This window comes from Vicia villosa, unplaced genomic scaffold (genome assembly GCF_029867415.1).
Source record: "Vicia villosa cultivar HV-30 ecotype Madison, WI unplaced genomic scaffold, Vvil1.0 ctg.003191F_1_1, whole genome shotgun sequence".
NCBI classification, from domain to species: domain Eukaryota; kingdom Viridiplantae; phylum Streptophyta; class Magnoliopsida; order Fabales; family Fabaceae; genus Vicia; species Vicia villosa.
Genome location: NW_026706136.1, coordinates 226,671 through 241,936, shown reverse-complemented (window position 1 = coordinate 241,936; position 15,266 = coordinate 226,671). Strand labels below are relative to the sequence as shown.

Genomic DNA, 15,266 nt, shown 5'->3' with positions numbered 1-15,266 from the left:
TATATATATATATATATATATATATATATATTTTAAATTTGTGTATAAGATTAATTATATGAAATGACAAATAAACTTCCATAATAATTTAAAATTATATAAAACTTAAGGACATTATGTTACTTTAGGCGGGACGGGGACTCCACCGGGCGGGGGATATATACGCCACCCCCGTCCCCGAAGTGCCTTCGGGGAGACTTTGTTCCCCATTCCCGTCCCCGCGGGAAAAAAAATCCCCGTCTTTGGGGTCCCAAACGGAGAATCCCCACGGGGATCCATGCTAATGGAGGCAAGTTGAGATCCCTAGGTCGCCCACCATTTATATATGCAAACCAAACTCAATAGTGTTATGCGTATGGAGGGGTATTGAAAAAAATCCAAATATCACATATCAACAATTGAGATCATCCACCGGTAAAATCAAAGCTCTAAACTCAATAGTGGTTAGTGTGATAAGATGTATTAGAAAAAATCTAAATCTCACAAATTAGAGTCTATACAAATTATATATATAATGACACATTTTATTTGTATAGATGAGTTATGCCATTTTATAAAATTTAAATAGTAGATATTATAATAGTCTTGTACTTTATTTCATAAAAAAATTGAGTATACATTTTACTTTGATATTCTTTGTACTTTTATAAATGAACTTGTTGGAACATCTTCATAAATGAAAAAAAATTAAAACAATGAAAGAATTATATCGATTTTTTTTTAGGTAATTATTCATAAAGATATTCCCAATAATTTTTCATGTAATTTTAATTGTTTAGTTTTAATAGTACATTTTAATTGTACATGATACTTATATAACCAATTGCAAGGTGGCATTTAAAAATAAAATGTGACTTCTCAAACCTCAAGTAAGTACTAGTATTAAATAGCATGATAATGAATACAGTACAAAAGTAAAACCAAGTTTAAAGTTGTAAATAGTTTCGACTTAGTAAATACTCCTACCTCCTCATCTACCTCTCTTCAATCTACTTCAGAAGAGTCTACTCAGAGTATTAAAGAACTACAAAAGTCATCATTCCTCATTGGGTAAACAAAGTGCAATAGTGCATTTTAATTCTTAAATTTAGCCATGCCTAATACCCATGAAGTAATTAAAGTCATGATGGTGGACATTTAATTGCTTCAACCATGAATCTGCCACGCTACATAGCGAAACCACCTTTTCTTGGTCCCTACCACATTTTCCTGAAACCCACAAATTATTCCCTTGCATCTTGTACGTGGCCAAACCAAATGGTGCCAGACAGATTGCTTCACCTTTCTTCTCTTGTGTTCCTTCCATTTCATCATCACGGTCCTTATCTACACAAATTTGAGTCCATTTAGTGCACATTCTTTGTTAAAAACTTTTCTAGACATGGTAAATATATGCACATAATTGTTTGACTAGTAATACCTTGGAAGGAAGATGAAAGTGTATGGTAAGTGAGAAAACATGTTGAAAGATCTTTAATTGTCCTTCTCACGGGAATATGATATATTGGGTACCTAAAAAATGTTAAATCTAAAATGTGTTAATTTAACCATTTATAACTATACTAATTGTAGAAAGACCACAAGTAGAAGAAAAATATGAATCAAGTAAATGTTGTTATAACAAGGAAGAGTAATTAATACCATGAAACTGCCATCCAACTAGCTGGTGAAAGATCAACGCTTTTAAGTGACATCAAACCAGAGTACCTTTCTGCTAACCCATTAATCTGAAAGCGATAACCAATTTGTCAATGATACATTCTTTTTACCTTTTCACATCAACGGTCGTGCTAAAATGGATTTCTCTGCTAAAATTAACTTTTTACTAGTGCTATTTTTCATTATTATTTATGATCATCCTAAATTAGTGCTTACATATTCAACTTGATTCATCAAATATCTAAGGCATTTCCTTTTTTGACCTCCATATTAGACAATACATGACTTGAATATAGGTTTATAAATGGGTCAATCTCACCTAATACATTGATTTATAAGATTTAATTAGACTCAACTAGACTACTAACAATTCCAAACTTTCTTAAATTCATATTTTCAATTATCTTATTTTTTCTAACTTATTAGTCAGTTGAAAATGAGTTTTCTGGATTCACATTGAAAAGTCAAATAGATTTATAAAAAAAAAAAAATTCCTAATGCTAGGCCTAGTCTATGGCTTGTCATCTTGTTTTTTTTTTTGGAAAGCCAAAGAAAATATATCATTAAAACACCACAGCATAAGTAATGCTGAGAAGAGGAAATAGAATCAGAGTTACACCAGTACAGAAGTTAAAACAACAAATCACCCCTCAAAAATCAGCACAGCATCCCCACACTAAAACACACTAAACCAGCTCCAAAAAACCCCACACCAACATACAGGAAATAAAACGGCAAATATGTAATAAGCAAAATACAATTAACTGCAAGACAAAACATGAAAATAATACTATGGATAAAGATGAAGTTGATTTTTCAAAGGAACTCTTAAACTGACCTTATCCATCAAAGGAACTCTTTCATAAGGAGTTGATTTTTCAAAATACTGGAAATCAAGGTGACCCAGTCGATCATCCAAATTCCAGAGGTTCTCTCCTTCTTCTGATGAACTCCATACCTTATCACACTCGCTATCATCACTGTAAGAATCACTCAACGAATCTCGTGTCTCACTATCACCACACTCAATCTCTTCTCTGCAACAAATTCAAAACATTCAAAACTAGAACTTAACAACCTCACATTTATGATAAGTAAAATACCTGAAATTGTTGCTAGTGAATATTTGAATTGCAGAGAGATAAGGAACATAGTATTGCACAAGTGTATCTTCATCATTCAAGTGAATTGGAACTCCAACTCCATAGGCACTCCACTCATTATAGCAATTCCAAAGATTACTCAAACTGAAATACTCAACTGCTTCTTTATCACAGCAACGATTCCATAAACGGTTAAGCTTTCCAATCTCATTCTGTCGATTCAAAATATCAAAATAAAATAAGTTCAATCTAGTTTACCAAAATGAAACAAATAAAAAAACGAGAAAAAAACCTGCTGAAGCAACTTAGATGGTACTACAGGTGTTGTACGATGAAGAAAGCAATCAAGGTTCGACATAGATTGCATTGTTCCTATATCAAACATCACCGTACCAGAGGAAACAATATGAACTCAAGGAGAAGTTTCAGCTTCTATCTCAAGCCGAATCCTGTTTTTGTTTCAAACTTTTAAGAAAAGTTAACAACGCGTTCACGCTTTAACCTTAAAACTTGTAAGACAAACAACGGGCATTTTGAAAACAACGTTGGTTTGTTCTGTATTTTGAACAAAAAGTCGTGTCGGTTTTATGAGGAAATGGTGATCTCTGACTGAAACTGAAAAGAAGACGGTCTTTACCGGGAAATGATATTAAAAAGAGGATGAAAACGTAGGAAAGAGTGTGTGTGACGGTGAAAGAGGAGAGGAAAGGAAATAAAAAGTTAAGAAAGATCCAAAGAAGGAAAATATGAGTTATTGTTTCTAGAAACTTTTCTTTTTGGGTCAAGAACAAGGGGATTCTTCTTGATCAAGTGCTGAGTATGTATGGGTGCACAGTTAAGTGCTAGTAATAAATAAGCCAATAACTACAACCGTGTCAAGACATAACACAAAGTATAGTTCTTGTCCAAAAAAAAACACAAAGTATATTATATATTATTTTTTGGAAAGGGAATTGCATTTTATTAAGAATAGTATGCAGGTCAGTATGGAAAGTCTTTTATCCTAATTTTATTGGGCTTTTTAGTGCCATATTCGACCAACAATTATTGTAAGAAATTAATAAAGAGCTGTGCTAGTTTGACACCATTTTGTATCTACACCGTAGCTTACACCCTATTGCTGTAACAAGGTAATTGGCTTGGCACATAACTCAAAGTTCAAATAAATTATAAAAAAATAAAAATAGTATATTTTGTGTATCAATTTATGGTGTAGTGTTACAAAATGGTGTAAGTATAGTTTTTCTCATTAATAAATTATGTATAGGTGATTTTGTGTAAAATATATATAATTATTAGATAAAAAAGAAATAAATTAATCAAAAATACATGTGTACTCTATTGATACAAATTAGGGTTAATAGTCATTTGCCCCCTGCAATAGTAGCGATATTCGGTTTACCCCCCTTTTAAAAAAAAATTTGTTTTCCCCCTGTAATATTTGGGTACCCCCCTAAACGTGTAAAAACTAGGGAGTAAAATCAAAAAATATATTTTACAGGGGGTAATTTTCCCTCTTAGGGGGCAAAAGACTTACAATTTTAATATTATAGGGGGGTAAAACAATTTTTTTTTTAAAAGGGGGGTAAACCGAATATCGCTACTATTGCAGGGGAGCAAATGACTATTAACCCTATAAACTATATACACATAATTTTGTACAAACAAAAGAATACTACTATCTCCATTCACATTTGTAAGTGCTTCGAGTCTGTACAACATTAATTTTCTTACTTAATGGTTAAACAAGTTTTTCCTATAACAATTTGATGAAAACCATATAAGTTAGTGGAAAAATTGAAGGTTTAGAGAATTAGTTAAAAGAAAAAGTAAAAGTTTTTCGGATGAAGCCTTTTGTTTTTGCCGCTTCTACGTCATTGCCGCTAGTCAAGTAATCGGATTGAGGTGCACCTAAGCCTCATAGGACGTCGCTCTGGGATATTTTTAGTGAAGGTCAAGGACCCACTACTGTGAAGGAGAAAATAAACCTGATTGAAAATGGACTTATGAAAGTCTCTCTTGAAGGAGAAAACTGATTGTTACAAAGGCCATAATGGATGATAAGCTTTTTCAAGAACCGTGCAATCCATGGAAGGAGGCGCTGGTCATTAAACTTCTTGAGAAGAGCGTAGACTCACTACAAAAAAAAAGCTCATTAGTGACGTGAATTTCACGCCACAATAAGTAAAAACACATCACAAACTGATATTTGCGACATGACTAATTACGACGCATGAGAGCGGGTGGCAACTACGTAGTAACATGATTTTCATTTCACTAATTAGTGACTTGAATATCACGTCGGAAATGTTTGCACAGAGATTCATGACATTGAAGTCAAAGCAGGCGCAACAGTTGGGGTTCAGAAAAAGCAGCTTTAGTTGCGACGTGATTTTCATGTCACTAATTAGTGACATGAAAATCATGTCACTATCTATTGTTGTTTTGAATTAAAAAGTTTGCATTAATCGTAAGTTGCGACGTCATTTCCATGTTACTAATGGTAAATCACGCCACTAATTCCTCTTTTTTAAAAATAAATTCTAAAACCAATTAATAAATTAAAGGTTTAAATAGTATTTTGGTCCCTGTAAGTTGACGTGTTTTTATTTTCGTCCCTGTATTTTTATTTTTGGGGATAAAGTCCTCAAATGTTAAATTTCATTTGATTTTAGTTACTACGAATGGTGCTGACACGATCAACCTACAAGGATCTAATTCTATCATCACGAACGGTGTAGACACGATCATCTTTCCAAGATCTAATTCAGTTACTACGAATAGTGCTGACACGATCGACCTTCCAAGATCTCATTTACCACGAACGGTGATGACACGACCAACATTCAATAACTATTTCTCAATACTTTGAGCTCGGATATAGTCTAAATGTACGACTCATTCTGTCCTTCATATTATCAAGATTAGATGGCATCTTTAAGCCCATCTCAGACAACTTTCTGATGGCATCTTCAAGCCCATCTCAATCACTTCTCTCTACATCCTGGTGGCATCTCAAAGCCCATCCCCGATGGTGCAAATTCCTGGGTATTCTAGTGTTCAATCCTCTTCTACCTTCAAATTCCAACTGGAACACATGCCAATCTACCTTCTCAGGTATAAGAAGATTGAACAAGGGAAGCTGTCATACCCCAAAATTTGCCCAACATATTTTCATGCAAGCATCATAAGCTCAAGACTCAATTGAGTATACACTCTCCTAATCAAAGGCTCTTAAAACTAGGGTTTTGAATTTCTTGGTGAAAAAGGATAAGTCAAGGCCTCAAATGGAACCCATGGTCTCACATATGCCTCAAAGGATCCTCATGCCAAGTTGCAAGCTCTGATTCATAAGATTGCTCAGGCAACAGTTCAAATGGTCAACAGTCGACTGATTTAACCTAAAAGTCAACTGTGGTCAAAGTACAGTCAAAATTCCTGATTTTTGGTCAAATTCCTTATTTTGAAGTATAATTCATCATTTGATCAAGGTTTGATCATGATTCATCAAGGAAAGCTCAGAAATCAACGAAACTCAAAGTTTCTAAATTAGGGTTTTTAACCTAAAAGTCAACTGAACTTTGATTGATCATAACTTTCACATGGAACATCAGAAATTTCCCATCCAAAGCTCATTTTGAAGGAAATTGAATTCTCTACAACTTTGTCCCTCACATGACAAGTCTAAAAATGCTTCATTTGAGAGATATGGATCAAAACATTACGGGTCCTTTTTGAAAGTCAACCAAAAGCAGTTTTTTGTCAAAGCCCATATCATCAAGATAAAATCTTCAAATGGAAAAAAGCTCCCAAAGTGGCTTGTAGAGGACATCTTGAGGTTTCCAAAAAGTCCTAGAACTCTTCCATACCTTAACAATTGAGGGAGATATGCCTTGTCAAAGTTGGGGCATTTTTAAGGAAAAAATGTGAAACAAAAGGCTTCAAAATGGATTTCTTTGCAAAGAGGCCCAACTTTTTATGGTCCAAACTTGTTTCCCAAGTATCCAAGACTCTCAAATCCAAATGCCACGAATTTATGAATTTTAGTTGATTTTATATTAATTTTTATTTCATTAAAAATGATATAAATCAAGTAATTCAAATAAAAAATCAAAGATTTGATTTGAGAAAGGTTTGCAATCAGTTTTTATCATCAAAATAGCCCATGATTTAATTCAAATTCGTGGTTATGGAGATTGGAAAGAGAATGAGTGAAATTGAACCAAATTTAGAAATTTTCAATCAAGCTCCAAATCAAATATCAATCTCCTTCAAATCAAAGATTCAGTCGAATTTTGTTAACCTAACGCATCCCCTATAAGTACACAAACATGTTCAGATCAAAGAAGAAGGATTCGCAGGCCAGGGGACCGGTTCAAAAGCTCAAAGAATTTTAAGAAAATCTTGAATTCGGTTTGAGATATTGGAGAAGATACAAAACATTTTGAGGCTTCAAACGTATTCCTTGGACGATTATGGAGCTATACCAATCATCAAAATCGATCAACAAGTCAAGAACAGAGTCTTATACCTCACGGTTTGCGCTTATATTTTCGGTTTCGATTACATTGATTCATGCACTCTTTGTGAAATTTGATTGCATATCCTTGATCTTGATGATGTTTTGATACTATCTGGACATTTAATTTCGTTTCTGTGCACATTTGTGACCGATTGCCATTGCTAGGGTTTTTCAAGCATTGATTTGGGAGTTAACGTTTCAGGAAAAATTAGACCAATTGAAGACCACCATTGAACTCAGGACCCGATTTCCTGTTAATCCATGTCTTTATCTGGAATTTATTCGCATTGTGTTACGATTTTGATTTATGCAGGCTATGGCAACGTTTAAAAACCGTTTCCAAAGAGTGGTGTTCTAAAAAAGTTCCAACGAGGAAGACGAAGACAAGCTGGGCGCGCAAATTTTTAGCCAAAATTTTGAATCTTTTGTTTTTTACATATTGTTTTATGGATATTTTAACAACAGCGAAAACGTGCAGCACGGTTGGCGAAGCGAAACATGTGTGGTGCCTCAAGACCTAGGTTCGATCCCTGGGGGGTCTCTCATTATTTTTTATTTTCATTGACATGTTGGTTCCTGAAAGATCCAGCGCAACCAGTCAACACACGCACACCATAAACCCTCCACCAGAAGACATCGGATCGTTCCCTTTGCCAAATCCAACGCATACAAGAGCGCAAGTCTACCATGTTCCTATAGAGGCTCACCACACTGAATCAAAGCTAAGCTTTTCTAATTTTTTTATTTTTTATTGCATAATTCCCTTTAGTTTATTTATTTATTTCTTTTAGTTTATTAATTGCATATTCTAATAATTTTTTTATATAATTACAAAAAATGTTTTTTATAATTATTTAATCGAAAACTCGATTTTTCTTATAATATTAAAAATAATAATTTTTTTTACAATAATTGTCTTTCACATTTGCTTTTAATTAATTAATTAGGGTTGATCCCATAAATTATTTAATTCTTAATTTAATCAAACTTTCGATTTTCTTAATTCTCAATAATGTTAAATTGTTTATTGTATATAAATTAATTGTTTTAAACCTGGTTTATTTTTAATCAATTAGGGTTTGTAGATTTTTATCAATTAGGGTTTGTAGATTTTTTATCGATTAGGGTTTGTAGATCTTTATTGCACTAACATTTTCTCTTATTCGCTCGTAATTTTCAGGGTTGATCAAGGGTGCGATGAAGGCTCGAGGCATTGGCATTAATTTTCCCTTTTATTTCTTGCCCTTATTATTCTTTTTTCCCCTTCCCCGCATGTGTTTATTGTAATAGAGTAGGATTTTATTTTCTGCCTTTAATCTTATTTATATTAACTGCGTGATTAGTAATCTTAGGGAGTGCAAGCCTTAAATTAACCTAGAATAACTAATTACAAGATAAATTATCTGAATTAAACCACCTGATTATGCCACACACACACACTTTTGGGTAACCCCTCTTGTTGCCTGTTGCCTTATACTGTTGCCTTTTGCCTTGTTATTTTTGCCTTTTAGAATAGTCAAGTCCCTCGATTCCGAGGATACCTAAAGCAAATGTTTCCCTCAGTTCATTCATCATCAAATTTGTCCCTCGAAGTTGCCTCGGCAAATGATAATTTGTCCCCATTGCTAAGGTATCCTCGCCTGCTTCCTAAGAATGACTATTATATCCTTCCCTTAGACTACCTGCCCTCTTTATGGCAGGGTCAGTCTTATGGTGAACGATAAACCTCGATGACCCTTTACATCCAATACAAGGATTTCCTACCCTCATATGGTATGGATAGCCCTGAAAAGCTAAAAGAACTTTTTTCAAAACTTAGGGTAGTTGCTACTAATTGCTTGCTCTGGTTTAAATTCAACTTGCCTCTTTCAAAAATCTTCAAAAAGGCTACGCTTATTTTACAAGCTAAAGTCCTTATTCAAATCCCTTTTCTCAAACTTCTCAAACTTTTTGAAAACAAAGTGAGCTAAGCAATTAAGAGCCCATGGATAACCATGGATACAAATGGTGCTTTAAACCTTCCCTTTGTAAAACTTACCCCCAAACTCAATCTCTTTCAAAAAAGGTCTTTTTCTGTTCTTTTAGCCTTTCTATAAATTGGATAAAATAAAAGTCGGTGGCGACTCTTGCTCACCGCAACATTGCTTGCTTAAATATAAAAATTTAGTTCACCGTATTACAATGGGGACCCATGGTGACTGCATTCAAGATTGCCAAGAATCTGAATGAAGTGTCTCTTGAAGAGCTGATCAGTGCCCTGAGAAGTCATGAAATTGAGCTGGACGCAAATGAACCTCAGAAGAAAGGTAAGTCCATTGCATTAAAATCTAATAGTAAAAGATGCATTAACGCTTTTCAGGCTGAAGAAGAAGATTCTGAAGAGTCAGAATCAGAAGAAGAAGAAGATGAATTGTCTCTAATATCTAGAAGAGTAAATCAACTCTGGAAAAGCAAGCAGAGAAAGTTCAAGAACTTCAAGAACTTCAAAAGGCCTGAAAAAGGAGAATCTTCTGGACACAGAAGATCAGACAAGAAGAAGGTGACATGCTATGAATGCAGAGAGCCTGGACATTACAAGAATGAATGTCCAAAGCTTCAGAGGGAAAAGCCTAAGAAAAGATTTGAAAATAAGAAAGGTCTTATGGCTACTTGGGATGACTCAGATTCTTCTGATCAAGAGTCAGACTCTGAAGAAGAGCAGGCAAACATAGCGCTGATGGCCGCTGTTGATGAAGAGTCCGAATCTACATCAGACTCAGATTCTGAAGAGGTATTTTCTGAACTTTCTAGAGATGAGTTAGTTTCCACCTTAACTGAACTTTTGGAAATCAAGGCTAAACTTAGTATCAAATACAAAAAGCTGAAAAAGCTTGCATCTAAAACTAAGAAACTTGAAATAGAAAATGCTGAACTTAAAGAAAAAGTTTTAAAACAATCTAAAGATGTTGAATCATCTTCAAGTTCAGAAAAGTCTATTCCAAGTATGAACAATATTCTGAAGGAATATGACTTGAGTTTCAGAAATTTTCTATCTAGAGGTATAAGCAGAAGTCAGCTAGCCTCTATGATATATGGTGTAAGTGGAAACAAGAGAATTGGTATAGGCTATGAGGGTGAAACCCCATATAAACTTGAACCTGTTGGTGAAATGATTATTACATACAAACCCTTGTATGATCAATTCAAGTATGGCCATTATCATGATATTAGGCACACATCACATGCTAAGAGTTTCCATATAACACACACCAAGAAATATGTTGCACACACCAGAAAATCTTATGATAAATCCCGTGCTAAACCTCAGTTCAATCAGAACTTGGGGAGAACTAACCCAAAAGGACCTAAAAGAATGTGGGTACCTAAGGAAAAGATAATTCCTGTTGCAGATCTCCTTCAAGGCTCAAAAGACAAAGGCAAACATGTCATGGTACCTGGACTCTGGGTGCTCACGACACATGACGGGAAGAAGGTCTATGTTCCAAGACCCGGAGCTTAAATCTGCTGGAGAAGTAAATTTTGGAGGGAACCAGAAGGGCAAGATCATTGGCTCTAGAACCATATGCATTGGTAACTCTCCCTCTATAACTAATGTTCTTTTAGTAGATGGATTAGCTCATAACTTATTATCCATAAGTCAATTAAGTGACAATGGTTATGACATAATCTTCAATCAAAAGTCCTGCAAAGCTATTGGTCAGAAGGATGGCTCAATCCTATTTATAGGCAAGAGAAAGAACAACATTTACAAGATTGATCTTTTTGATCTTAAGAATCAAAAGGTTACTTGCTAGTTTGAGAAAAATTTCTCAAATTAACAAACTTAATCTGGTCAGAGGACTCCCTAATTTGAAATATAAATCAGATGCTCTTTGCGAAGCATGTCAGAAAGAGAATTTTTCAAAACCTGCATTCAAGTCTAAAAATGTTGTCTCTTCCTCTAGGCCGCTAGAACTTCTGCACATTGATTTTTTTGGCCCAGTCAAAACAGCATCAATAGGAGGGAAGAAATATGGATTAGTCATCGTAGACGACTATAGCAGATGGAAATGGGTAAAGTTCTTGAAACACAAGGATGAGTCTCATACTGTGTTCTTTGATTTCTGCACTCAGATTCAATCTAAGAAGGAATGCAAAATCATAAAGGTTAGAAGTGATCATGGTGGTGAATTTGAGAATAGATTCTTTGATATTTATTTCAAAGAAAATGGTATTGCCCATGATTTGTCTTGTCCTAGAACTCCACAGCAAAATGGAGTTGTAGAACGAAAGAATAGGACTCTACAAGAAATGGCCAGAACCATGATCAATGAAACCAATATGGCTAAGCATTTCTTGGCAGAAGCAATTAACACTGCATGTTATATTCAGAATAGAATCTCCATAAGACCTATTCTAAATAAGACTCCTTATGAATTGTGGAAGAACAGAAAGCCCAACATTTCTTATTTCCATCCATTTGGATGTGTATGCTATATTCTGAATACTAAAGATCATCTGCATAAGTTTGATTCTAAGGCTCAGAAGTGTTTTCTACTTGGATATTCTGAACGCTCAAAAGGCTACAGAGTATACAATACTGAAACTCTTGTAGTTGAATAATCAATCAATATCAGATTTGATGATAAGCTTGGTCTTGAAAAGCCAAAGCAGTTTGAGAATTTTGCAGATATAGAAATCTCTAACTCAGATCATGAAGAACCCAGAAGCAAAGTTTCAGAAGATCAAGTTGCTGCCTCTTTAGAGAATCTTAGAATATCTGAAGAGCCAACACCCAGAAAATCTTCTATACTCAACTTTGCTCATCCAGAAGATGTTATCATTGGGAGAAAAGATGATCCTATCAGAACAAGAGCATTCCTTAAGAACAATGCAGAATATCAATTTGGTCTAGTATCTCTGATTGAGCCAACTTCTGTTGATCAATGCAGAAGAACTAAATTATTTTACAAGGAATAATGTTTGGGATCTGGTTCCAAGACCAAAAGGATTTAACATCATTGGAACAAAGTGTGTCTTTAGAAACAAGCTAAGTGAGAAAGGAGAAGTTGTAAGAAACAAATCCAGACTGGTTGCTCAGGGCTATAGTCAGCAAGAAGGTATTGACTATACAGAAACCTTTGCACCATGGCCAGGTTAGAATCTATTCGCTTATTAATTTCTTTTGCCACTCAGCATAACATCACTCTGTATCAAATGGATGTTAAGAGTGCCTTCTTAAATGGTTATATAGATGAAGAAGTATATGTCCACCAACCTCCTGGTTTTGAAGACTCTAAGTCTCTAGAACATGTTTTCAAACTAAAGAAATCATTATATGGCCTAGAGCAAGCTCCCAGAGCTTGGTATGAAAGATTAAGTTCTTTCCTTCTGGATAATGGTTTCACTAGAGGACAAGTGGATACAACTCTCTTCTGTAAAACCTTTAAAAAGGATATTTTAATTTGCCAAATTTATGTTGATGATATTATATTTGGAACATCTAATGCTACACTTGGAAAGGAGTTTGCTAAGTCTATGCAGGCAGAGTTTGAAATGAGCATGATGGGAGAACTCAAATATTTCCTTGGGATCCAGATCAATCAAACTTCTGAAGGAACTTATGTTCATCAGACCAAGTATGTGAAAGAACTTCTGAAGAAGTTTAATCTTTCAGAAAGCAAAGAAGCAAAGACTCCTATGCATCCAACGTGTGTATTAGGTAAGGATGAGGTAAGTATGAAGGTAGATCAGAAGCTCTACAGAGGTATGATTGGATCTCTTCTATATCTTACTGCTTCTAGACCTGATATTTTATTCAGTGTATGCTTGTGTGCTAGATTCCAATCAGATCCTAAAGAATCTCACTTAACTGTTGTTAAGAGAATTCTGAGGTATCTAAAAGGTACTACTAATGTTGGTTTAGTCCACAGAAGATCTGAAGAATACAACTTAGTAGGTTATTGTGATGCTGATTACGCTGGAGATAGAGTTGAAAGGAAAAGTACTTCTGGAAGCTGCCAGTTTCTGCGAAGTCATCTGATCTCTTGGTACAGCAAGAAACAAGCCATATTGAGATTAAACATCACTTCATTAGGGACTATGTTCAGAAGGGTGTTCTTTCTTTAAACTTTGTGGATACAGAACATCAATGGGCTGGTATCTTCACAAAACCCCTTACTAAAGATAGGTTTAAGGCCATTCTGAAGAATATCAGTATGGATTTATGCCCAGAATGAAAGGATGAGAAGATCTGATATATGGATTAGATTTGAAATGCTTATTTATTTTCTTATCAGATGTTCTGGATATGTTGTTCATTTAGATATTTTGATTCTGTTATTACTTACGTTTCATATGTCTAAGTTGAATCAGAATCTCTATTAAAGCAAAACAGCTGTCACCAGCTATTCCAAGTGATGAACACGTGTTCATTCTGAAGGGACAAGCATGTGTGCAGTTGATGAGATACCGCCCTAGGTAACTGTGCAAATCATTTCAAATCTCACGTTATCTCTCCTAACGTCATTCAACATTAAATGCATTTGATTCTCTACATTCTGTAACTGTTCATTCTCAGAATTTAATTGTATTTAGTTTCACGTCCGTGGCTATTTAAACTCATTCCTCATTCATTTTCCCTCTTTTCACACATTCATCATTCTCTAGTTTTATGCGTTTCTGTCTCCTGTTTTCTCTCTTCTCAAACCCTAAAAAGAAACCAAGAAATCTCATAAGTGCTTCAATGGCTACTTCAAAGCAAAATGTTGGCTCGTCTTCTCAGCAACAGCATCAACAAGAACAAGTTCAAGAGCAACAACTTGTTCCCCAGAAAACCTGTTTGATTCCGTTGGAACAGTTAGAAGTTATCTGTGAGTTGATGGTGGATATTGATAATCTGGAAAAACATGATATTCATCTTACAGAGAACATGGTTTTTCAAGGATGGGGGGATTTCTTCTATGGTTTGTGTGGACCAGTCTATCTAGATTTAGTTGAGGAATTCTAGGTTCATGAAACTGTAATGCCTAAAGCCATTCTCTCTATAGTTCACGGTGAACTTTTCTCCATCACAGAAAACCTTCTAAAGAAGTTGTTTGGATTGGAAAACACTGAAGGTGTTACTGAAGCAACTCCTGGAAGAACTGTTTGGGATGTTGTATATGCAGAAATCTTTCAGAATGGAAAGAAGTCTAAAGAAGTTAAGGATCTGAAAACTCCTTACAATATATTGGCTAAGATTTTTATGGGTTGCATCTACCACAGAAAATCTACAATTTCTTCAAACTATGTTAACAAGGACCAACAATACATTATGTATTGTATTGGTAAACAAGTAAAAGTGGATCTTCCCTACATCATCTTCAATCACATGTGGCACGCTGTGAATGATTCTAGAGAAGAAAACAGACTGAAGTATCCGAACAACAAAAGAAACATTATTCCTTTTGGGAGAATAATCACAGATATTTTGGTTCATACAAAAATAGTTGAACATCAGGAGAATGTTGGCATTTTCAAAGATCCTTACACCATTATTGGAAGTATCTTGAATGCTCATACTCTGAAGAAAATGGGTATAATTCAGTCTATTGGTATTTCTCCCCAAGTAAAAACACTGAAGTTAGGTCCAGAAGAGGTCCTGCTCTGGCTGACCTCGAGCTGTTCTTCAGAAACGAACTTCCAGAAGTTATTGTCCAGTACATCGTTATGCACAAGGAAGTAGGTTCTGATTGTGACCCTATTTGGATTAGTAAACAGAAACTTGCTACTACTGCTACTCAAGTTCCAGAAGTAGTGGAAAAGAAAGAAAGAAGAACAAAAAGAAAGTTAGATCTTCCAACTAACAGTGAAGAGAAGAAGGAAGAAGAAGAAAAGAAAGAAGAAGAGAAGAAGGAACGGAAGGAAGCTAGGAAGAAAGAGAAGAAAAATAAGGAGGAAGAAAAGAAAGAAGAACATAAATTAGAGAAGAAAGAAGTGGAAAAGTAAAAGCAGAAGGAAGA

The 15,266-nt window shown here is 34.8% G+C and overlaps 1 protein-coding gene across 1 annotated transcript; it reads right to left on the bottom strand.

The window, feature by feature from the left end:
• Positions 1–856: 856 nt before the first annotated feature.
• LOC131640556 (uncharacterized) lies at positions 857–3,649 on the bottom strand. The gene is made up of 6 exons (XM_058910951.1): positions 3,055–3,649; positions 2,763–2,974; positions 2,498–2,696; positions 1,642–1,727; positions 1,421–1,512; positions 857–1,326 (listed from the first exon to the last, which is right to left on the bottom strand). The coding sequence occupies exons 1-6, from the start codon at positions 3,145–3,147 to the stop codon at positions 1,088–1,090; spliced, it is 921 nt and encodes a 306-aa protein (XP_058766934.1). The 5' UTR covers positions 3,148–3,649; the 3' UTR covers positions 857–1,087.
• Between the last annotated feature and the right edge of the window lie 11,617 nt (positions 3,650–15,266).